Genomic DNA, 25,873 nt, shown 5'->3' with positions numbered 1-25,873 from the left:
TATACCCATGATATCCAGCAGGTATGACAGTGATATGAAGGCTAAATATGATTAATAACAATAAATGGCAGTTAAGGCAGGGGTGAAAAGAATTAATAGGAAGCATTTCATATGGCAGATAAAGTGACAAAATGCAATAAATATACATATTTCTTGATGTAAACTGTTCTGGCAGCCACTGTTTTTCCTACCTCGGAAGCCAGAAGTTTCCGTATTTCTGGTGCCGCTAATTTTATAGTTAAAATTCTATGGTTTTTTTAATCAGGAAAACATTAATGTGACCAGTGCTCTCAGGTGCCATCTGGATTTGCTTTAACTGCTCAGAACTGACTGCTCTGGAATGTGGGTTTAAGATTCCAGTATGACCTTCATTTATGGGTAATGACTGTCATGTGTGATCATATATCCTCAAAAGTTATCTCAGTTTTATCATAGCTTTCTTGTAGCTTCTGGATTTCTTTTTACCTAATAATATTTGAGAATGTATCTTCAGAAATTGTATTACTTTTATTGATAACCACTATTTCAGATACCAGAAACTGTATGTGAGGACTATATGTGGTAAACATGCAGACAAAAGGCATAAGAGACACAAAAACACCTTTACCAGTGGTGGCAGAAACCATTCTGCCTCAAACCTGGTTATTTTGCATACAACTCTGGGAATAGAATATTGAAACTTTAAAGAAAAAAAAAAATATTATGCCTGTGTATTTGCGTTTCTGTCAATACCAGGAATTGACATAGCATTTGCAGTCCAATACTGGGTTGAGTCACACCCAGCTGTGATCTGCTATGCTAAACAAACCCTCCTGCAGGTATGGTATCAACCTTAAGTATCATACTGCATGTGATGTTCTCCTGTCATGTGGGAAGCTGCCTTCTTTTCAGGGGCTAGATCTCTGCACATCCCACCAAGCTTTCAGAGCTGCAATTCAGTGCATGAATTTTTTCCAGTCTTCTCAAAAGTAGCCTTCATACACTGCTATCTTGCAGCAATGGTTCAATGTCCTCTTCACTACTTCGGTCTAGGTTGTTTCCCAGAGTATTGCTGCTGCTGCTGTGTTTTCTGGTACTGCTGGTTTTGCTGTGCTCAGGAATAAATAAGGCAACTAGGAAAGCCAGAAGAACAATGCATGCTCCAACCAGGAAGGGTGGACCAGGAATGATTGCTCTCTGCAGGGAAACAAGCATATCAAAGAATTCAAGAGTTTTAGATACTGACTTCTGCACTAAGAATTGTACCCTTAAGGCAGGACATAATGGGAAACATATTTACAGTGGCTATAAAGTTTATGCAAACAAGTTCATATGCACACTTTAACATGAATCTTCTGCATCCCTAAGAATTCTTCACCTGATCTGCACCCTGATCTAAGAAACAGAAACACACACAAAACTATCAATTGACACTAGGATTGCCTAGCAGATGAAACAGACATTGACTGATACCTATTTGCATTTCTTTTTATTTAGGCAACATACCTGTAACCAAAATCAAAAACAATCATAAAAAGGTTTATAAAACTAGTTTTAAACCAGCTAAGTTTGATGACAAAAACCATATAAAAAAAGCCAGCAATCCAGCAATTTCTTTTTAATCTTTAAACAACTTCTCTGTATTTTTGTCAACTGAGACTAAATAAAAATCAGAAACAGTCAATCCAGTGCACTTCTTTTCTACCAAATTAAATGCAGAAAATTATTCTAATATGAAGTGGGAAGGTAGCTGAAATTAAGCATACAGCAATAGGGTATTTCCCTTGCTCCTGCCTTATTACAAACAGAAGCCTACTTTTTCAGCTGATGGTGTCTAAATTTAAAGTATATAATCATATTAACAGAATTTATATGAGCAGTATTACTTAAATCTTCAAGTGCTAAGCCTCCAAGTTCTGCAGACGGACGTGGCGGGGGGCGTTCCCACAGTGACGGCGGGAGATTTAAAAGCGGCTTAAACTCGCTACTAGCATTCAGTCAGCTGATCGGAGCTAGCCTAGCGAGAGCCACAGCCGGCACGCTTCAGCGACCGCGAGGGTCAACGGAGATGAGGAAAATCAGAGGGGATAGCGCAGAGACATCGCGACTCCCGACATCTCCCGATCCCCGAAGCCCCAGCAGCCCTTGCGAGAGAGCGGCTGACGTGGCGGGGAGCGTTCCCACGGTGACGGCGACCACTCCCCTGCCCCTTGCCTTGAAAGAGCCTCTGAGAGAACAGCGACGCTGCCCACCAGGCGCAGGGAGGAACAAGCAGGTCGTGTTGCTGACCCTGTTGCTGGTGTCCCAGGCTGCGGACCAATACGGTCGCCTCCAGAAGGAGAGCTTGCAGTAAGATGACTGCAGCAACTCAGACAGAGACCCCGTCCCAAACCGTGGCTGTTCAGGTCTCTGGGTGCAGGGAGTGCCAGAGCCTGATGCTGCCGGGGGAGGGAGGACAGCATTCCACCTGCGTGAGGTGTGAGCAGGTAGAAGATCTGCTTAGCCTGGTGGCAAGACTTAAGGAGGAGGTTGAGACGCTGAGGACCATCAGGGAGTGTGAAAGGGAGATCGACTGGTGGAGTAACTCCCTGGCGTGCCAGTCGGAATGGTTCCAGGGAGTTACCCCCCAAAAGGGGAAGGACCCCCTGCCCTCTCAGACAGAGGGGGATGGCCCGAGACAGCCCCTGCCCTGTAGATGTTGCGCAGAGGTAGGGGACCAAAAAGACGACAAGGGTTGGAAGCGAGTTCCAGTTCGACATCATGGGAAACCCTCCCCCCTTCCTGCCTTGCTTCCCCAGGTGTCCCTCTGTAATACGTTCGAGGCCCTGGATCTTGAAGGAGGTAGGTGAGAAATGGGGCAAGGCCAGCCTACAAGGCCACATAGGAAAAGGCGGTCAACTTTGCACCTCAAGACTGCCTCTGATAAGAAAGAAAGAAGGGTCACTGAAGTAGGCAATTCCCTTCTGAGAGGAACAGAGGGCCCGATATGCAGAGTTGACCCTCATCATTTGGAAGTGTGTAGTCTGCCTGGAGTCCTGATCAGGGGTATCACTAGGGCGCTCCCCAACCTGGTGCACCCGACAGACTACTACCCGCTGCTGGTCTTCCAGACAGGTGGGGAGGAAGCTGCTTCCCGCAGTCTGAGGGGGATGAAGAAAGACTACAAGGCCTTGGGGCGGATGGTGAAAGAGTCTGGGGCTCAAGTGATCTTCTCCTCACTCCTTCCATCTTCCACTGATGATGTGGGAAGGAATGGGAAGATTCAGTTCATAAACAATTGGCTTCGAGACTGGTGCTACAGGCAGGGCTTTGGATTCTTTGATAACAGCTGGTTTTATAGGGCACCATTCTGGACAATGACAAGTGGGAAAGGTTTATCTCACAGAGGCAAAAGGATGCTGGGGCACGAATTAGCAGGGCTCATTTGGAGAGCTTTAAACTAGATTTGAAGGGGGATGGGGTTGTAGCTGGGCTTGCCCCAGTGGGGCAGCACTCCAGAACTGATGAAGACTGGGAGGCCTCCTATAATCCTAGAGTGAAATCGGTGTGCTCAGCTCGCTCCCTGGAATGTCTGTACACCAATGCGCGCAGCATGGGAAATAAGCAGGAGGAGCTGGAAACCTGTGTTAAGTCAGGAGACTATGATCTGGTGGCAATTACAGAGACATGGTGGGACAGCTCACATGACTGGAATATAGTCATGGAGGGCTATGTCCTTTTCAGGAAAGAGGCCAGCCAGGAGGGGTGGTGGGGTTGCTCTTTATGTGCGGGAGCAACTACAATGCACCGAGTTCTGTCCAGGGACAGATGACGAGCGAGTTGAGACTCTGTGGGTGAGAATTAAGGGGCAGGCTGGCAGGGGCGATACTGTTGTGGGTGTCTGTTACAGACCACCAGATCAGGGTGAGGAAGTTGACGAGGCCTTCTACAGGCAACTGAGAGCGGCCTCACAGTCACAGGCTGTGGTCGTCGTGGAGGATTTTAACTTCCCTGATGTTTGCTGGAAGGACCACTCAGCAACCCAGCCACAGTCCAGGAGGTTCCTCCAGTGTATGGATGGTAACTTCCTCCTGCAAATGGTGGATGAGCCGACCAGGAGAGGAGCGCTGCTGGATCTCATCCTCACTAACAAGGAGGATCTGGTCAAAGCAGTAAGGGCTGAGGGCTGCCTTGGTTGCAGCGACCACGAGATGGTGGAATTCAGGATCTTGTGTGGTAGGACTAGTAGAATACCAAGTAGAATTGCAACCCTGGACTTTAGCAGGACAAACTTTGGCCTTTTTAAGCAATTGCTAGGGGAAATCCCATGGGCAAGGCTGCTTGAAGGTAAAGGGACCCAAGATAGTTGGTTGACATTCAAGGATTGCTTTTTCCGAGCTCAAGATCGGAGCATCCCGACACGTAGGAAGTCAAGGAAGAGGGCCAGGAGACCTGTGTGGCTAAATAGGGAATTGCTGGGTATGCTCAAGTGGAAGAGGAGAGTTTACAGGTCATGGAAGGAGGGGCTGGCCACTTGGGAGGAATATAAGGCTGCTGCTAGAGGATGTAGGAAGGCAGCTAGGATGACTAAGGCCTCCTTAGAATTAAACCTGGAGAGAAGGGTCAAGGACAGCAAAAAGAGCTTTTTCAAATACGTGGCAGACAAAACTAACACCAGAGGCAATGTAGGCCCACTGATGAATGGGATGGGTGCCCTGGTGACAGAAGATACAGAGAGAGCAGTTACTGAATGCCTTCTTTGTCTCTGTCTACTCTGCTGCAGGCAGTCCTGAAGAGCCCTGTGCCCCTGAGACCTTAGATGAAGTCAGGTCAACGGAGCGGTTTGCCTTAGTCGATGAGGAATGGGTTAGAGACCAGTTGAGCAATCTGGACATCCATCAATCCATGGGTCCAGATGGGATGCACCCACGGGTGCTGAGGGAACTGGCAGAAGTCATTGCTAGACCACTCTCCATCATCTTTACCAAGTCTTGGGAAACGGGAGAGGTGCCTGAGGACTGGAGGAAAGCAAATGTCACTCCAGTCTTCAAAAAGGGCAAGAAGGAGGACCCGGGTAACTATAGACCGGTCAGCCTCACCTCCATCCCTGGGAAAGTGATGGAACACCTTATCCTTGGTGCCATCTTAAGGCGTATCAAGGATAACAGGGTTATGAGGGGCAGTCAACATGGCTTCACCAAGGGGAAATCATGCTTGACCAATCTCTTAGCCTTTTATGAGGAAATAACACGGTGGATGGATGATGGCAGAGTGGTGGATGTGGTCTACCTTGACTTCAGCAAAGCATTTGACACAGTCTCCCACAGCATCCTCACAGCTAAATTGAGGAAGTGTGGTCTGGATGATCAGGTAGTGAGGTGGACTGCGAACTGGCTGAAGGAGAGAAGCCAGAGAGTTGTAGTCTATGGGGCGGAGTCTAGTTGGAGGCCTGTAACTAGTGGAGTGCCTCAAGGGTCAGTACTGGGACCAGTATTATTTAATATATTCATCAATGATTTAGATGAGGGAATTGAGTGTACTATCAGCAAGTCTGCTGATGACACTAAGCTGGGAGGAGTGGCTGACACGCCAGAAGGCTGTGCTGCCATCCAGCGAGACCTGGACAGGCTGGAGAGTTGGGCAGGGAATAACTTGATGAAATATAACAAGGGGAACTGTAGTGTCCTGCATCTGGGCAGGAACAACCCCAGGTTCCAGTATAGGTTGGGGAACAACCTGTTAGAGAGCAGTGTAGGGGAGAGGGACCTGGGGGTCCTAGTGGACGACAGGATGACCATGAGCCAACACTGTGCCCTTGTGGCCAAGAAGGCCAATGGCATCCTGGGGTGTATTAGAAGGGTTAGTAGGTCGAGAGAGGTCCTCCTTCCCCTCTACTCTGCCCTGGTGAGACCGCATCTGGAATATTGTGTCCAGTTCTGGGCCCCTCAGTTCAAGAAGGACAGGGACCTGCTGGAGACAGTTCAGCGCAGGGCAACTAAGATGATTAAGGGAGTGGAGCATCTCCCTTATGAGGAAAGACTGAGGGAGCTGGGTCTCTATAGTTTGGAGGAGACTGAGGGGTGACCTTATTAGTGTATATAAATATATAAAGGGGGAGTGTCACGAGGATGGAACCAGGCTCTACTCAGTGGCAAACAATGATAGGACAAGGGGTAATGGGTACAAACTGGAACACAAGAGGTTCCACTTAAACTTGAGAAGAAACTTCTCAGTGAGGGTGACGGAACACTGGAACAGGCTGCCCAGGAAGGTTGTGGAGTCTCCTTCCCTGGAGACATTCAAAACCCGCCTGGACACATTCCTGTGTAACCTTATCTAGGTGTTCCTGCTCTGGCAGGGGGATTGGACTAGATGATCTTTCGAGGTCCCTTCCAATCTCTAGCATACTGTGATACTGTGTGATACTGTGAAATTAGTATCTTCATTTGTACGATTTATCTGAGCAGCTTTTGAATATTTCACTACAGCAGTTTCATCAAAAGGAGTAAGAAACTTTGAAAAGCATTTGCTTACTACACTGCCAGTTATTTAAAAGGAAATTAAGAGAGATGCTTAATTTTTACTATTTATTCTCAACAGAGTAGATATGCGTTTTTTTCTTGACTAAGTGCATCAGATCTGTTCTTTGATGGAACACTGTGACCTGTGGTAACATTCCAATTCTCCTACTTCCATGAGATTAAAAAAAAAAAAGTAATATTCTAGTCCTCTAGAGTAATAGAAATGAACATATACAGGCAATTAAAAAAAATATATATATTAAGCTCAATCTGTTAAAAAAAAAAAACCACCATAAATGATGACCACTAGACTGTGTTCTCCTGCATTTACTCTACAAATTAAACAACTGAAATTTGCATCCAGACTTTCCTGTCACCACTGTTTGAACATGAAAGTTTATAAACCCATTATACCTAACAATTTGGTTTAGTACTCTTGTCAATCAATGATCACAGAAGACTATAACTGAAAGGTACAATACAAAGTTATGATGATAGTCAGATTTCCAGTGACTTTTTAAAACAAGTCTTGATGAAAACTTGTAATTAGAATGCTTCTTACTGAAAATTTATTAGCACTTAATAAAATCTAAATTACATTTTTCGAAGTATGTATACCTGTACAGCAACTCCTAGTTATCAATTTAAAACACTGAACAAAATCCAAGCTAGGCTTGTACACATCCACTAATTTCCTAGTCTAATCTTGGTGCATTCCCTAGTTTTCACTTCCATTCATTTTACTTAAATTAATTTTTAAAGCTATGTACTGTTTAAATTGGGGAGTTCTTTCGCATTTTATAATAGACTTAAACATAAGAATTAGTTAGTTTGGGTTTTCTTCCCCTGAATAATAGTTTTACATATTAGATGCCTAGTAACTATTAACAGGGAGAGATATAATTACAGATTTTTAACAAAGCTTTGAGTACACACATAGTAAGAGCTGTGATACTGAAACAAGTTACTCAAATAGTTACTGATTTTGCTGCACTGATAACTAAAAAATACCTACTTAATAATAAGTAGGTTTTTAAGAAAACTAGAACATCTGAAAGAGCAGTTTAATTTATACTTGCAGCTTAGAAAAATCATTTTTTCATACAGAAGCTCTAACATTATGCTTCAGTACAGGAATTTCTTCAACCAAAGCTTTAGAAAATTCCACAACGTAAGTTTTGATTCATTTATAACTTACTGAAGCAGTCAGTTCCTTCATTGCATATATTTGGGCTACTTCAACAAAAAGAACCATGAGAACATTCTTGCAGTAACAAAACATATTGAAATCACTTGTGACAGAAATGTGTGTACAAGGTCAAAAAGGCAACAGACTCCCTGTCCCCAAGAAAAACTTATGTGATTCAATGCTTTAAAAAAGAGTTCAAGAGCAAAAGTTCAAGTAATGGAAGCATGACAAAGCTCTCGAAAACCTGAAATCATTATTATAAAGGTTTTCCAATATTTTACTGGTTTCCTTTTTGTGCAACAAGAAGAATATCTTTGCCCCCTTACTCTACTTGGTTCGCTTGAGCAAATTAGAGAGCACCCCACCACATTCTCAGCATTTTGACAAAGTAACAACATAGTAGCTGCAGAGGTCAGAGCAATCAAGCAAAAAAGAAAAAAGGTCCATAAGATCCTCCAAATTCTGGTAAGAACACATTTGATATTTTGGAAGCCAAATAGGAAAGAACAAAGCAGGCAAAAATGCAGATGTGAAACAAAGTTGGAAGGGATTAAAAAAAGAGAAGTCAAAAAATAAAAGAGATTGGAGAGACTTATTGAATCATAGAATAGTAAGGGTTGGAAAGGACCTTAAGAACATCTAGTTCCAACCATCGTGCCATGGACATGGACACCTCACCCTAGACCATGTCTACCAAGGCCCTAACCAACCTGGCTTTGAACACTGCCAAGGACGGAACATTTACCAATCATTTGGGAAACCTGTTCCAGTGCCTCACCACCCTCAGAGTAAAGAACTTCTTCTTATATCTAATCAAAACTTCCCCTCTTTAAGTTTGAACCCCTTAACCCTTGTCCCATCACTACCGTCCCTAATGAAGAGTCCATTCCCAGCATCCCTATAGGCCCCCTTCAGATACTGGAAGGCTGCTATGAGGTCTCCACACAGCCTTCTCTTCTCCAGGCTGAACAGCCCCAACTTCCTCAGCCTGTCTTCATACAGGAGGTGCTCCAGCCCCCTGATCATCCTCGTGGCCCTCCTCTGGACTTGTTCCAACAGTTCCATGTCCTTTTTATGTTAAGGACACCAAAACTGTACATAATACTCCAAGTGAGGTCTCACAAAAGCAAAGTAAAAGGGCAGGATCACCTCCTTCAACCTGCTGGTCACGCTCCTTTTGATGCAGCCCAGGACTTCCAGAGAAATGTTGTATAGGATTAACTTCTCTCCTCCTCCAGGTAAGAAAGGATGGTGAACAGAATAGCACTGTTTAATTTAATGTTTTAAATTTTTAATTTAATGTTTTAAACATGCTGTTTTAAAAAAAAAAAAAAAAAAACAAAAAGCCACACAAAAAACACAAAAAAAAAAACCACAAAAAAAGCCCAAAACCCCCCCAAAAAAGAAAAAAACAACCAACAAAGAATTCACCACATAAATAATTAACCTGTTGCTGTGAGGTTAAAAGAGAAACCTGTTACAATTTACTGAGTTACCGAAAATTATCTCCCTATTGTGAAAATTTCACGTTTCACTCTAAGTCAGAATTACAGCTGTGTTTTGAGTAGATTTATGTGAAAGTTAACCAATTCTGTTAAATACTGAAACCAAAGCTGCTACTACTGTAAATCTGAATATTTACTATCAAATTTATCTTACAAGTGATCTTAATGGTTCAATAAAGGTGATAGGCAGGAATTACATAGTTTAAGAATCAAATATCAAGACTTTAAAATCAACCAAAAATGACAAGATTTTTACTCTTTTACCAGTGTCTACACTGCAAACTTCACATCAAATTTTAAACCTACCTCATCACTGGGATCTTGCATTGGTTTTTTTCCAGAAGTCTGATCAGGTGGCAATTCACTGAGCTCCACATGAAAAAGAAAGAAAATAAAGCCATACAGTGCTGGTCCCAGGCCATTGCACAGACCTCTTACTCCAGTTATTATTCCTTGGACAACACCTAATGAAGAAAAGAAAGTAAGAGCAGGATTATTATTTTTTTCTAATCAAGAATTAAACCTTGGGAGCCAACAGCTCTAAGCGTATTTTAATGGTTGTTCCAAAATAGAACATCACATAATTATTTCTACACATTACAATCTTAAGAAATATACTGAAGAAAACTTCCCTGGATTTAAATAATTCTCTGCATCACCAGTCTGTTACTGTACTTGCACGCCACTGGGAACAAAATGAGTTTTGAAAATGAGTAACTAAATTTATGTGCATGTTTGCAAGCCTAGTGTTCTGCATTAGTTCTTCCACCTTCACCTAAAGCCTACAATGAAGAAAGCAGAGGTTAAGTGTGGTACCTGCTCAATTTATTTTCAAGTGAAATTTAAAGTAATCTATCTATGCGTTAAGGGCTGCTACTGGCAAAATACACACAAACTGTAACAGATTTCTTCCCCTTAGTCTAATTCCAGGATTTACTGTAGTATCAAATTTTGAGGCAGTATATTCACCAATACTGTAGTAAATTCATAATACTAGACTGGTTGCAGTTTTATGTTAGATTATTTTAAAAGCTTGATTAATCAGAGTTCTATGGGTGTCTTTCTGTTTCAATTTCATTAAGTGATTGTGACAACAGTGTAAAAAGGTTTTTGACAATCTTACAGATTAAAATTCTATAGAACACTATTCTCATAATATCAGTAGTCTGGACATCTGCTTCCTCCTTAAGGCAGTAATAACTTCTAAAAGGAAGGAAAACATGCCAAAAAAAGGAAGTTACCCAAATTTTTCTTCAAAGGCTAACATGTAAACTTAAATTCTTTGTGCCACTAGGTGGCAAAACTTCACTTTAGAAACTACTGTATTCATGAGCTATTAACTGTAGTTTCCTCTATGTACAATGAAAAAAATCAGTGATTTCTGTCAAGTAAACCATTTCATGACATTATAAAGTCTTTCAAAACTCTTACTCTTATTAGAAACAAAAAAGGGGGGCAGGGGAATAATAAAACAAGCCATGTAAAATACTGTCTTTTGTACTTTCAAACTCAATAGAAATCTCCCTTTTAAAAATATGGTACCTCCCGTATTTAACTGCACTAATCTAACTCCAAGTTGTACAATGTTACAGTGAAACTGAGAATTTATACGGACTGGGTTTTTTTTTTTACAGAGAACACTAAATCCAGTTATTTTATGCCAGTGTTATACTTTGTGATAACTTCCTCCCTCACTTCATTTTAAATGAAGAGTTATATTTGATTGTTCATTCCCCTTCATATTAAAATCAATGAATTCTTCAGTTTTCTCAGACCTTAAGCTTCCTTTTCTATTTCTTGAAAATCTTAAGTATTATAGCAAATAGGGACAAATTTTCACACAAATAGAGCTACATGTATGTTTCTTTTAATCTGGTAAAATGTGGGTTTAGTTTCCATTAAAAATATGGCATTGTTACAATAATCCTCATTATCTATTTAGAAAATATTACTTTTAATAAAAAAGAGGAAGGAAAAGAACCATAAAAGTTACCACTTCTGGTTTTGCTGCTTTTGTGGTACTTTTACAGGAATCTAGACGTAGCTGGTCAGACAGAAACTATGTATTTCGCAATGCAAATTTGATAAATTTGTGTATTTCGTTTCTCTCTAGATAAATTGACAGACTTCCACAGCTGCTACCAAAGAAGTCATTATTCATCAACATATTTGAGAAGTACACCTAGATAAGTATTCTGCTTTCTAGTCAGAAGTTAAGAAAGCAGTCTGACGCTGGAACAGAAATTCATTCAATACTCACCTTGTTGGTCTGACTCTGCATTTCGTGAAATCAGAGCACCAATTGCCGGGAATGTAATGCTTGACATTGCTGCTACACCTCCTGCTACCCACATCATCCTGTGTTAAATACATAATATGAATTGAAAATGAGACTACTCATATAACTTCCCTCCACCCCTCCAAAAAGTGCCACAAGGGTACCTTTAAAAGTACTCTTACTAAAACATCTAAAGACTGAAAATCATCCAGTATGGGCTTTCTTCCTACTTCCCTCCCACAAATAACCCTGAGATTGTTGGAACAGAAGCATATTTGATACTACACTACCTTCATTGATACTACACTACCTTCACAGCAAAGGAAAAGATGGGAGTGAAGTAATGCACAGACTTTCCCTCTCCAAAGGCTGTACAAAGGAACAATGTCACTCACAGGGTGTCCCAGTGAAGCTGTCTTCTACCTTGTATAACTCGCTACAAATTGCTCTGATACAGAACTAGCGTTTATCAGTTAGTACAATAAACTTTGTAAAGAAACAGCTGTTCCAACTTTTCTGTTGACTTCACTTCCAGTTTTTCCAACAGAAGAAAATCAATATAGTTTCCAAGACCAAATACATTTATAGTAGGAGAATAGCATGTTAGAAAATAAAAGAAAAAGAGGTCCAGTAACTGACTGATAGAATGGATATCTAGTGGAATTACTGGAGAGAACATACTAGCTTGTGAGTTTAAGGAAAAGTTTTAACCGCATTTGTAGAGGTAAAACGCAGCTGACCAAAATGATGCAAAGACTCCTTTTTCAAAAGGTCTGCTGGTCTGCAGCTTGCACTACATACCCGGAATATTCTATCATTCCTACATGTGCAAAATGCAGATGGAACTTTAATAGTATAACACAGGAATGCTCATTTTGCAGAGCATTTACATACTCATGATAACCACATTAAATGGCAGAATTTCTTGGGAAAAACATTTTCAGTTCCTTAACAGATATGTACCTATGATATGTTTGCTTACCAAGACTGGGATCCAAAACCATACCAAGCCAACTGAAGGATTTGAAAGCCAAGGCCAAGGAGAACTGTATTTTTGTTCCCTATAGACCTCATCAAGATACCAAGAAACACAGTCTGCAAGAGAAATTGGTTAATCCAAAATTTATTTTAAAAAGCCAGATTGCTAAAGTATTATCTCCTTCTACACAAGATATTTCAGAAGACCTTTCCACTGCTGAGGAAATTCACACTATCTGTGCTCTTACTTTCCCTGTATTAAATCCAAAATGCAGACTAGTCATAATATTTGATATACAAACATTCTTAACTATTAAAGGATTTTTACTTCAGGACATTGAGAAGCATATGTACTGCCTTCTCTATGGATGTTTATCTCAATGTCTGCTTCTACTGTAAACAGGCTTTTGTTTCCACCTCTACAATTCTGTTTCACTGCAGTCTAGAGAGTTCCACAATGAATGTTTGTATCAAGTTAGGATAGTACAGGCTGGATATTGGTTGAATTTATCAGTATGTCACTGATTTATTACTATGTCACTTAAATTTACTAGTATCTACATATGAAAGAAAAAAAAAAAAAGACTCAACTCAGACAAAAGTAATCTCTTTAGGTCAAGTGAATTACTATCCAAACTTACAATTAAACACTAAATACTGATGCTTTTCCAACTTTACCACATACAGTGAAATTTGGACAAGGTCAGTTCCTAGGCATCTTAGATTACATTTCCTGCTGACTCTTTACACCACTGATATGACCTTTTTATTTCCTAATAAATCCTAATGGAAGACCACTGCTTTTCATCTGTTGGAAGTGTTTCTGCTGAGGGGCAAGGCAGTCTCAATCCAGGTACAACAGGAATACATTCACGGCAAGAAGCAGGCCGTACATAGTACGGCCAAGTATGTATGGACAACTTCACTCAGTTAACAGAGCACACTTTTTTTTTTTTTTTTACATAAAAAGCTCAGCAACACATCAGTAAAAAGCCAAAGAAAATAAAACAACTGCAGAGCAGAACACACTTCCCCTCTAACACAAATCTTATACTAGTTTTCCTTCGAGACAAAGCTAGCTTGAAAGCCAAACAGGAAGAATATAGTAATTCTATCCACATGTGATCAGTTCTTTCGAGAAATATCCAAAATTCTAACATAAACCAGTTTTAGGAAGCAAAGGTGGTTTCAATAAGCGACACTTTTCAAAGAGTTCAAAAGGTTTTTCAAAAACTCAAAGATCTTCAGAAAAAATATGGGCCTGGATAAAATATGACTGGCAAACATCAGTGCACATTAACAGCATCAGAACAAACGACACAGGAAGGATTAACATAATGCCTTGAATCGATAAGGAAGGACAAAACTGACACCAGTAAAACTGGTAAACACGGAGAAATGTGTTGTTTACATCAAACCATTACGACCTCCAAGCTGCTAAGAATGGCAACAAGGTTACATTGTATGTGCCATTCCTTTTCCAGTTAATACAACAGGAAAACTGTACCCATAAAGATACCAAAGATCACACCATAAAAAATGTTTGATTTCTAAAGTGCATAAAGCACCTGTACAAAAATCAGCTCACTGTTCCCAATTAAGATGTATAAAAGCAATATACCAGTTCTTCACGGTTCCTCAGTACCCATGCTGAGCCTCAATAACCCTCAGCAAACAATGTCAATTCCTGTGTTATCTGTATGTAAATTTGACAGGAGCCAAATCAAGAGATGCAAGAACATGACTTTTGCTTAAGATAAGTCATTTCCCTTTCAGAAGGCCTTGTATTAAATAACCAACTTCCTACATTATAAAACAATATAGAACAAGAGTTCCAGTAAATTTACTGATCCAAGCATAGCAATTTTATTTTCATTTTCTGATACCCTGGTACAACAATTCTAAAAGAATTCAGATTTAAAGCAAGACATTTACCCGGAGTAGGAATCATAAAATCATAGAACGGTTTGTGTTAAAAGGAACCTTAAAGATCATCTAGTTCCAGCTCACCTTCCACCACGTTGCTCAAAGCCCCATCCAACCTGGCCTTGCACACTGCCAGGGGTGGGGCACCAACAGCTTCTCCGAGCAACCTGTGCCAAGGTCTCACCACCCTCACAGTAAAGAATTTCTTCCTAATGTCTGATCTAAATATGCCCTTTTCAGTTTAAAGACGTTACCCCTTGCCTATCAGTACAAGCCCTTCTAGAAAGGGCCTTTCCAGACTGCTTGCAGGCCCCCTTTAGGTACTGGAATAAGCTGCTATAAGCTTAAGCTGCTACAAGGGCTCCCCAGAGTCTTCTCCAGGTTAAACAAGACCAGCTCTCTCAGCCTCTCTTCACAGGAGAGCTGCTCCTGCCCCCTGATCATCTTCACGGCCCTCTTCTGGACTTGCTCAAGCAGGTCCACATGCCTCTTGTGTTGGGGGCCCCAGACAGCATGCAACACTGCAGGTGAGGTCTCGTGAGAGCAGAGCACATGGGGAGAATCATCTCCCTTGGCCTGCTGGCCATGCTTCTTTGGACGCAGCCCAGAACATGGCTGGTTTTCTGGGCTGCACATGCACATTGCTGCGTCATGTTTTGCTTCTCATCAACCAACACGCTCAAATCTCTCTCCTCGTGGCTGCTCTCAATCCATTCTCCATCCCAGCCTGGGATTGTCCCAAGCCATGTGCAGAACCGGAACCTTGCATTTGGCCTTGTCTCTGACAAAGATGTTAAACAGTGCTGGTCTCAATACCAGTCCTAGAGGGACACCAATTCTCATTGGTCTCCGCCTGGGTATCGAGCTGTTCACTACAACTCTTTGAGTGCAACCCTCCAGCCAGTTCCGTACCCACTCAGTGGTCCATCTGTCAAATCCACGTCTTTCTAATTCAGAGTCAAGGATGTCATGCAGGACAGCATCAAATGATTTGCGGAAGTCCAGACAGATGATGTCACTCGCACCTTCATTACTCACTAATGTCATAGCCCCATCTTGGAAGGCCACCACATTTGTCAAGCATGATCTGACAGTACCAATCACTTCCTTACTTTCCATGTGCCTGAGCACAGTTTCCACATGGATCTGCTCCACGATTTTGCCAGGCACTTGGGCGAGACTTATCTGGGGTCTTCTTTTTTTCTCCCTTTTTAAAAACAGGGATTCTATTTCCCCTTTTCCATCAGTGGAAACATCACTGGACTGCCACAACTTCTCAAATATCATGGATAGTGGCTTAGGCACTTCATCTGCCTTTTCTCTCAGGATCTGTAAATGCCTCTCGTGGGGCCCTGTACACCCGTGCACTTCAAACTCCTTAGACGGTCTTGAACCTGTTCTTCTCCTGCAGCGGGAGGTTCTTCATTCTGTCAGTGCCTGCATTTGCCTTCTGTGACTTGCGCAGTGTGGCTGGAGCTCTTGCTGGTGAACAGCAAGGGAAAAAAGTCACCAAGTACCTCAGCCTTCTCCACATCCCCGGTAACAGTGCTCCCATTTCCTTAAACCAGGAGGACACATTTCCCTGGTCTTCTTCTTATTGCCAGCATACCTACAGAATCTTTCCTCATTGCCCTTGATGTCCCTGGCGAGATTTACTTCTGTCAGGGCTTTAGCTTTTCTAACCTGACGCATAACTTCCTCTTTTGTCAGATGCAATGCTCCTGAACTTGAAGGTGGTGGAATATTAACCAGCTTTTTGGGGCCCCTTTTTCTTCCAGTGGTATATCCCATGTACCAAGGAAATCCCTAAAGAGGACAAAGTCTACTCTCCTGAAGTACAGGACAGTGAGCTTGCTATGTGCCCTCCTCACTACCTTAAGGATCTTGAACTGCACCATTTCCTGGTTACTGCAGCCAAGGCTGCCCTCCAGCTTTACATTCCACACCATCTCCTCCTTGTTGGTGAGAAGAAAGTCCTTGTTGTCTTCTCCATCACTTAAGAGGGAAGATATCGTCAACAAATTCCAGGTACCTCCTGGATTCCTTACTTCCTGTTGTGTTCTCCCTCTAACAGATAAATCAGGATGGTTGAAGTCCCATGTGGGGACCAGGGCTCTTGAACATGAGGCCACACCTAACTGTCTACAGAGAAGACCTCATCTACTTAGTCTTCCTTGTCAGGCAGCCTGTAGCATACCCCTGCTTCAGTCACCTGCCGCTGCCCTCCCTTTAATTCTGACCTATGAATTTTCAGTCAGCTCCCCATCTATCCCCAGGTGGAGCTCCATGCATTCCAGCTGTCCACTGTCACTGAGGGCAACAGCCCCTCTTCTTCTCCCTTGCCTGTCCTTCCTGAAAAAGCTTATACGCTTCCATTTGAACACTCTGGTCATAGGAGCCATCCCACCACATCTTCATGATGCCAAGAAGATCACAGCCCTGCAGGCATGCGTATGTCTCCAACTCCTTTTGTTTACTTCCCATGCTACATGTATTGGCATACAGGCATTTAAGGTGGCCTCCCAGTGAAGCTGACTTACTGGCTGGGGTAGCTGAAATTTTCTTTCTGCTGCTATTCAGGTGTTCTCCTGCTGACCTGCAATCCCTTTCCAGACTATGCATTTCTTACTTGCACTGGCATCAAACTGGTTAGAATGGTAAGAACAGTATGGATTCAGGCTCCTCTCCCCTGGCAACATTAGTTTAAAGCCTTCTTCACTACGTTGGCAAGCTTATGACCAAAGATGGTCTTTCCCTTCTCTGACAGACAGGCCCCATCAGCCCACAGCAGGTTTCTCAAAGTGAGCCCCATGGTCTCGGTTGCCAAACCCCTGGCTGTGGCACCAGTCCATAACCTATAATCACTTAAGACTCAGCTGGCCCTTTCAAACCCTTTCCCTCTGACTGGATGGATTAATGAAAAAGCTACCTGCACTCTTAGTCTCTTAGAGCTGCTACAAGAGCTTTGTAATCCTTCTTGGTACAGCAAGGAGCAGTCTGAGGAGGACCACTGGTGCCCATGTAAACAACAGCAGCAAATAATAGTGAACTTCACAAGACTTGGTAGTTTCTCAGTGACATCCCTGATTATGAGCCCCTGGTAAACAGCACACCTCTCTAGAAAGTGCATCAGGTCAGCAAATGGGCGTCTCGTACTTCACAGAAGAGAGTCACCTATCAGTATCAACTATCACCTTTTCTTAGTTGTGTTGGTTGTTATACGGGGAGCAGACTGGGCTGCTGTATTTGGCTCCAGCCTCTCTTCCAGTGTGACAGGTCTTTCCTCTTTAGTCTAATGCAGTTCAGCAAGGGTACCTCTAGACTTTGGGGATGCTTCTCCCTCCTGCAGGTCCTTCCCACTGCAAGCTGCTATCCTGTGTTATTGGCCCATTCCCTTCTGTGGGTGCTGCAGGGGAATTCTTGTCTTTTTGGCTGTGGGTCCACAGCAGACTGTTCTTGGAACTAGCTATCTAACACCTTCTTAGTCTCCTTGATGCTGCACAGCCTTCTCACTGCCTCCCGCAGCTCAGCCACCTGTTATAGGAGGTTTTCCACTTAAGCACACCTTCTGCAAGCAGGTCTGCTTCCTGTCCCTACCCCAGCAGAAAGGTCTGAACATTTCCTGCACTTGAGTTCTGCTCTGCAGCCTCTCCCTTCAGCAGCTTCATCTGGGTGCAGGCATTGGAGCAGATCCCCCAGCCAACACTGCAGCCTTTGCTCTCATGAGTGCCCACCACTCTGCCTTGAGGGTCTGACCCGTGCAGGTGGCCACAGAATGGTGCTCAGTTGCTGCATTATTGGACTTCAAGTCTCTGTACTTGGCAGTGGAATGTCTGTCCTTCAAAGACACAGCCTCCCAAGTGAATTGCCATGCAACCCACTGCACCACAACCCAGTTGATGTGCTATGCCCTGTTGGACTGTCCTGTTGGTGGTGCTCCTGGTCACTCATGCTCCCCAGGGCTGCCATGTGTGGGAGCAGGAGGTGACCACTGTTACTCCAGGCCTCACACATCCCTAATCAGCCGTTCTCATGTGAGCTGCTGGCTCTGTCAGGTCTTAGCACTCCCCTGGCTCATGAACCTTCCACTCCATACACCGTGATCCCCAGCTCCTCTGTGAAAGGTGTCTCCTCCAGAGCTGAACACCTCAGCAAGTTACAGAAAGAAATGAATATAACATTTAGTGAATGCAAGACATACTGGCATTTTAGAGCATGTAAGAAGTTTATAGACTTAACAGTCTGAAGAGCATGCCTTAACATACAGTTTGTACCATCTAATTAAATGCTAAAAAGAATACAGCTTACCTGCGCTACTATAGACAGAATGCCTACCACAGCAATAAATGCTGCAATGCTGGCAGATCCAAAACCTATAATCTGAAGAGAAGCAGATAATACATAAAACAAATGCCAAACACAATCCAGAACAATCACAAGCAAAGAGGTGCCTTTTTCAAAGAAAACACTGATCTCTGCTTATAATCTAAATCTATACAGGAAGTGTCCTCTTTCAAGAATAATCCCTAACTTGACCAATTGACAAGAAATCAGTACAAGAAGAAGAAAAAAAAAAAAATGCCTTCAAAAAAGGAGACAGAGGAAGTAATGTATTTGGAAACTCCTACAGACACAATAGCTTTTCAATAGGCAAGATCCCACCTCAAAATATACAAACTGCTCTGTGGAATGGGAACAAAGGTCTACTTAACTTTATGAACACATGCTTAAACTTATGGCAGGGTTTATGCACCAGGAGTCAAGTCTTGGCTTAGCAAAGTACACTGACTTTATTTTTTAAAGCTGTATTTTGCCAGAACGTAGTTTTCTGAGCAAAGTCTTCAATAAGAAACATGTCTTAGGGAACACTTATTTAAATGTCCTTAGTGAGACACAAAGAGACCAACATTTACCTGTCGCAAGTACAGAAAAAAGCTTGAATACTGGCCCGCCTCAGGCAGATAGGAGAGAAACACTGTAATGCATATCAGGAGAACTGTTGAATCTTTTCTAACCTTCTTCAAAGACTGTAAAGAAACAAAGCAAGTATTGGAACATTTATACAAAGTCTAATGAAAGCACAAAGAAAGCAAAAGGTAAATTCACTTTTTAAAAATGTTTTAACCATGCACATGAGTTAAAAAAAAAAAAAAACATACAGGGAAACAGATAAGATGAACATTAAGTTCTAAACAACTTCCTGTTATATATGGTTTGAGGTATCCGATTCTTTTGTAAAGTGTCCTTTGATTTTGAAGCTACTGCTCAGTGCCAAATTACAAGTATTCACTGAAAACAGCACCATACAGTATTTAGGGAAATGCATATCTTCTAACTGATCTCCATAACAATCTGTTCAGAAAGATGTTAGCAAATAATATAGCCTCATTACAACAGTTTCTCTTCCCAAACTATGAGAGTTACTTTTCCTTGTTCACCCTTATACTTGTTCACCTTATAGTTGTTTACCCACACTATGAATCACTTTGAGTAACTAATAAATTGTGGAACACAAATACTTTTAACTGCAGTCTTTCAAGCTTGGCACTCATCTCTTAGCATTCATAAGCAGTTCCTAGCAAGATGAAACCTCATGAAGCACAATCACTCTTTCCCCTCTTAAGCTGTCAAGGTGTAACACAAAAAACAAATCAGCTAAGTAAGTGTAAATAATTGAACAAGTCACTAGAACAACTGCATGTTTTAACCCTTCCTATATATGCCTGTAGGAAAATCAGGCTTTAGAGATTCATTCTAGATTAAAAAGAAATCAAATACAGCCAAAAGTGGAATTCAGGAGTGGGGAGACATGTTGCCAACCAAAACTAGGAAGCATAAGATGAACATGGAAAGTTTTACAGGATCAGGTTTTAGGGTCTGTAGCAGAGTAAATATTCAGCATTTCTCTTATGATAAAATAGAATAAGTTAGAAAAGGAAAGCATTTTCTTTTCAGATTTCAAAACAAACATTGTTTCCTATTCAAGAGTTATTTAATCCATAAAGTTTGATTTGGTTTCAGTTTTTAAGTGTAGCTAGACCTTTCATGCAAGAGTAAAGAACAGAGATTATGGTATACTGAACAGTCAATCTAGAAACAGGATTAAAGATTTCTCAAGCTTATAAAATGCAATTAATTATTATCGATCAATCATCAACTAATTATTAATTACTTATTACTCTTACTGCGAAAAGATCTGCTTGTTCCCATGATATAGAAGCTCCCCACGAAGCTGGTCTTATTTTTTCTGGCAGAGATTCAGGTACAGCTAGCAGAATGAAGCAGATGTCCACAACTGCCACCAATGTGGCCACTAGCACGACGAGGTTATCTCCATAGCTGGCAGACAAGTATGCTCCAATGGCAGGACTAGTTACCAAACTTGCTGCAAAAGTGGCAGACACCTGCACACAAGAATTTGTCAAAGTAGTCGTTCTGCCACTGAAGAAAAATGAAGCAACCACCCCTCCCCAGAAATGTGGTTTTGAAAATAACACCAGTCAAAATTAAGTAAAAAAAATAAAACCAACAAAAACAAACAAACAAAAAAAACAAACAACAAAACAAAAAAAAAACCAACCAAAAAAACTTACCACAGTAAACACGAGTCAGGATAAAATATCCCATTTCCCCATCTTCCTCCACAGCCCACCAGAGGAGACAGAATTTGCAGTTAAAGAGCAAGTTTGGCCCAAAAGAAACAGTTCTTACTTTCAAATGCTCTAAAATGGTTTTCCAATTACCACTGAAAAAGTTGTCAGCACATTTAAATGGCTGCCTAAGTGAACCTGAGCCTCAGCACTCTGGGTAATACATAGAATAATACATAAAGCCTTTGTTAACAGTTTGCATTTTAAATACATAGCAACCATAAGTTAGCACAGCAAACTAGAAAATCATTAGCTACATCTTCAATAACTGCTTTGCTTCATATTATGCTGTAGTGACAAGCAGCTACAGATCACTTACTATATTAACACACATTGGAACATGATGAAAAATCAAGTACTGTAGTTAAATTTCACTATTAAAACCTTCAGGAAAGGTTGCAATAAAGCTGGTTTGTTTGGGTTTTTTAATGACTACTCTTTTCCAGGGACCAAACTAAAAACACTCTGTAGAACTGTTTTACAGAATAAGAACACAGACTAGAAATTAAGCTTTATGCAAAGCTAGAAAAAAAGTCCTAAGGAAAAGGTATAACAAACAAATTAGAAAGAGATACAGCCCTCATCAAAACAACCACGCTTTTGTCTGTGGCTTTACAGAATTTCAGATGAAGGTGTTTCTGTGAATAAACAAACAAAAACCCAAACAAAACAAACCTATCTGAAGGCAGGCAAATATATGTTATATAAATATACTTAAAGTCCTCTTTAAAGGCTGGAGAAATAAAGAGGGAATTCCAGAACTTTTGCACCTGTTGTCTGCTCTGCTAAACAATACATACAAGTCTGGTCAAGAGAACTAAGTCCTTTATTTTCTTAACTGTTAAATCAGCTCCTGAGGAATCATCCATCTCTAAGGCTAAAAAGAAATGGAAACCTTAACAGCTCAAATACAGTACAGTCAGCCAAAAAATCAAGTCCATGAATACCTGTGTAGTGAAAACATACGCACAGAGGATGAAGGGATAAATGACGTTCAAAAGCTAAGGGCATCTACCAATGGGCATCTACCAATGGGCCTGCAAAACCTAAACCAATATAGGTACTCATGAAAGCAAACTAAGCAAGAAGTACATTATTACTGAAAAGGTTAGTTTGTACTAATCTGAACTATTTTCTTCTTCTCTTGCTAACTAAAAAATGTCACGACAAAGTTACCAAAACTACTAAATTATGCATTTTCATCCTTCCTGACTGTTTTGACTACAGAAGAAGCCATTCTGTATTAAAAAGAAATCACATAAAGTGCAATTTATGTGTGGTGAAAAGGTATTGCTAGGTTAAAGTACTGAGTAACTTTTATTAAATAACAAGTATTAAATAACCTTTAAGGACATTTCTTGTTCAGCCTACAAAACTTAAAACCTGTTTTGTTACACGTGCCTTCTATGCAGATAAAGTTGTCAAATTCTTACTCTTCTTATGAGCACAGAGCAATCTGTGAGACACTGAAAAGTCTAACACATATTTCCCAAACTCTAACACAGTGCCTTGATTCTTGATATTCACTCTTTTCTCTATCCATCTCATTACATTAACCAGGAAACAATCTGTGCACCAAAACAAAAGTTCAGTATGAAGGTCATAATCTGACCTTTTTTTTTTTTTGCATGTTTAGCATATCTTACCAGTCCATAGGCTGTAATTCTTTCATGTTCTTGTGTTACATCAGCTACATAGGCAAATATTACAGAAAAGGTAACAGAAAAGATTCCAGACACCGAAATCAAAGCGAAGTACCACCTAATGATTTAAAAGCAATAATTAGGAAGTTTAAGCTAAGACATCTAGCTGCTATTTTACTAAGCTATGAGAAGTGCTCCTCAAGAACTAACACACACCTTTACTAGAGATGAATGACATAGTCTCACCTAAATATTGGAATACAGCATTTTAATTTTTTATATTCTACTGTTTACTTTACATCAGCCTGAAGAAAGTGGCCCTTTCAGGAAAGGCTGCCTATACATTTTCACTCTCAAAGCTGAAGAAGTTTAAGTTATAAAAAATTAATTATCTCAGAACTCAGATTTTCAACCAATTAAGGAATAATGTATCACATATAATGCTTCAGAAACTAAACTCTCAATGAACTCAGTGTACACAAACTTCTTCTGTAATCCTTCTACGCTACACAATGAATGTAAATGAAACTGAAGCCAAGTCAATTCCACTCAGTTAAGACTTCAAAGTTGCCTAATAAAGAGTTAAGGGATCTAATTTACAGCAATTATACTTTTCTGTGGTAAATAAATTCCCGGGTTCATTCAGTTTTACAAGTATGTTCCTTACAGCATTTTTAGTCCCCGGGGGAATAAAAATTAACAGCTGAGCTTAAAACTGAGTTAGACAGGACTATCAAAACCATTTAATTAGTTATACTTGTGTACCTCAAAATTAGAAATTATAAAATGCGATTTAGTTACATTTTTAATACTCGAAAAGCTACAGAATAACACAACCATGTTTTGAATGGAAAGTGGCATTTCTCTTGTCTCACCATCCCTCTCCCACATCCCCAGATAACTTGTCTGCTTGGATTCCTGCTGTATTGAAAAGCTTGTTATTAGAAGTCTGTACCACTTACCATGGACTTATTCTCATTAATGGAATTGGGGCACAAGTGAAGAAAACTGTAATAAGAAGAAAATATTTTCTTCCCCAAGCATCTGATAGAGCACCTATTAGTGGAGCACTAAGGAAAGAGAAAAAGCCCTGTGACAGAAAAAAAAAAAAAAAAACACAGTTAATATGTGTATATATATACATTTCCAAGTTTTACTTCACAATATAGAAAAGAACTACCAGCAAACTTGATTTGAAATTGACTACAAAATTGTAGTTAACTGAAATAGCATGAAACTTCTTCTACTTTTTAATGATTCTGATGTTTTGTATTTCAAATCTATAAAACCTGACTGCACTAAAAAAAAAAAAAAAAGAAGAAACATATATTTCTCCAAAATCAATTTAATTCAATACAGAAGTACCACAGACTGCAAAAGTTACTATAAAACCTCAAAAATATTATATTATAGAATAGAAACATCACTGGACTGCCACAACTTCTCAAATGTCATGGATAGTGGCTTAGGCACTTCATCTGCCTTTTCTCTCAGGATCTGTAAATGCCTCTCGTGGGGCCCTGTACACCCGTGCACTTCAAACTCCTTAGACGGTCTTGAACCTGTTCTTCTCCTGCAGCGGGAGGTTCTTCATTCTGTCAGTGCCTGCATTTGCCTTCTGTGACTTGCGCAGTGTGGCTGGAGCTCTTGCTGGTGAACAGCAAGGGAAAAAAGTCACCAAGTACCTCAGCCTTCTCCACATCCCCGGTAACAGTGCTCCCATTTACTTAAACCAGGAGGACACATTTCCCTGGTCTTCTTCTTATTGCCAGCATACCTACAGAATCTTTCCTCATTGCCCTTGATGTCCCTGGCAAGATTTACTTCTGTCAGGGCTTTAGCTTTTCTAATCTGGTCCCTGGCTGCCCCACCTATTACAGTCTCGTTTCACAATGGACATCTTTGTTTTATACTACCTAATTATCATGTACAGGACAATTGTACATTGCAATAAGTATGAGGACCATTTGAATAAGCTTGACAACTTTAGGCAGTAGAGCACCATAATGATATTCCAGTGGCAACTGTCAGACTTACAGGTACATCTGTTATGGAAAAAACTGACTAAGGATCAAATATTACCATTTTTCAGCACTTCATAAAGTCCTGAAATACAGGCCTCAAAACTGTTATGCATTAGTCAGAAGAATTAAAATAAGCAAAGCCTTTCACAGGTTTGTTAATTGCAAAACCCTCAGAACAGATGCATCTTCCTCCTAATTAGCATAGTGCTGTCTCGTCAATACAACTCTGCCATAAACCCAAATGTCAGTAAATATATGGTTCCAGAAACACCTCAGTACACTGGAAGCCTACTCCAGCTAACTTTAGCTATCCTCTGGTATTCACATATAGTCACCTTCAAGTTTAATATATATGTACAGTATACTGTACTAAATCACTGCTCTTCCAAATCCCAATAAACAACTCCGATTCCAATGATATCAGTATGTAAATTTAGAGCAAAAGCTCTAAAGCAAGAACACCAGATCCTAGCACAGTTAGATGCCTTGCTCAGTTGATATTATGCTTTTGCTCCTGGGAAGTCAGACTTCAGTAGAATATAACATTTTGCTGTCACCTGAAACACTTTTGATTTTTCATAAATAGCATTTTAAAGAAAGTATTGGATGGTGATGTGCAAGCTCACTCTAGTTTATGCTCCCCTGCTTATTAAAACTGTTCAAGCAACACACAGATTTAGACTATGATATGCTCCGTAGATAATATATGGGAAACCTTCTACTCACTAATTTTAAGTGATACTCACTGTAACTTGAAAACAGAGTTGCAAGAAAACACAAAGAGGAACATGAACTTTGCTCTTCTAAGAGATAAATACAAAGTTAACTTCTTCTTTCAGTATGAGATATCCTCACATCCCCAGTGCATGGTGACATCATCCTAAAGATGCCATGTTTTTACACATAAGAACAACGCTTTAATTTTGTTACAGAATACAAAGCTCACTTTCTGGCTGCTATAAATTAGTCAAAACTTACAGTAAGTGCTTTGAAGCCTCTCAGTAAGACAGCAAAGAAGAGACTTTCAAGCTTTAGTTATGCTAGAGAAATTTTGCAAGGTTTTTTTGTAGCAACAATCCAGCATGACCATCATGTGAATGAAGTGGTGTAAGCTATAAACTGGCCTGAATATCCTGACCATCACAGAACACTAAAAAACACCAATCTAAAAAAAAATCATTTAATATTAGGAAGCAGACAT

General features: G+C 40.8%; 1 protein-coding gene across 1 annotated transcript in view; it reads right to left on the bottom strand.

Moving 5' to 3' along the window:
* Positions 1-550: 550 nt before the first annotated feature.
* The window catches only part of LOC134169712 (hippocampus abundant transcript-like protein 1), a 38,171-nt gene continuing 12,848 nt past the window's right edge, over positions 551-25,873 (bottom strand). The window contains 10 exon segments of the mRNA XM_062630491.1: positions 551-978; positions 981-1,176; positions 9,480-9,637; positions 11,434-11,531; positions 12,434-12,546; positions 18,664-18,735; positions 19,269-19,382; positions 20,541-20,759; positions 22,652-22,766; positions 23,611-23,738. Coding sequence (XP_062486475.1) covers positions 923-978; positions 981-1,176; positions 9,480-9,637; positions 11,434-11,531; positions 12,434-12,546; positions 18,664-18,735; positions 19,269-19,382; positions 20,541-20,759; positions 22,652-22,766; positions 23,611-23,738 — 1,269 coding nt within the window. The 3' untranslated portion in view covers positions 551-922.

Source organism: Pezoporus occidentalis, unplaced genomic scaffold (genome assembly GCF_034315485.1).
Source record: "Pezoporus occidentalis ecotype Australia unplaced genomic scaffold, CSIRO_AGI_Poc_V1 ctg353, whole genome shotgun sequence".
Taxonomy (NCBI): domain Eukaryota; kingdom Metazoa; phylum Chordata; class Aves; order Psittaciformes; family Psittacidae; genus Pezoporus; species Pezoporus occidentalis.
Note: the sequence above shows the minus strand (reverse complement) of the source record. Positions and strands in the feature narration are given on the sequence as shown.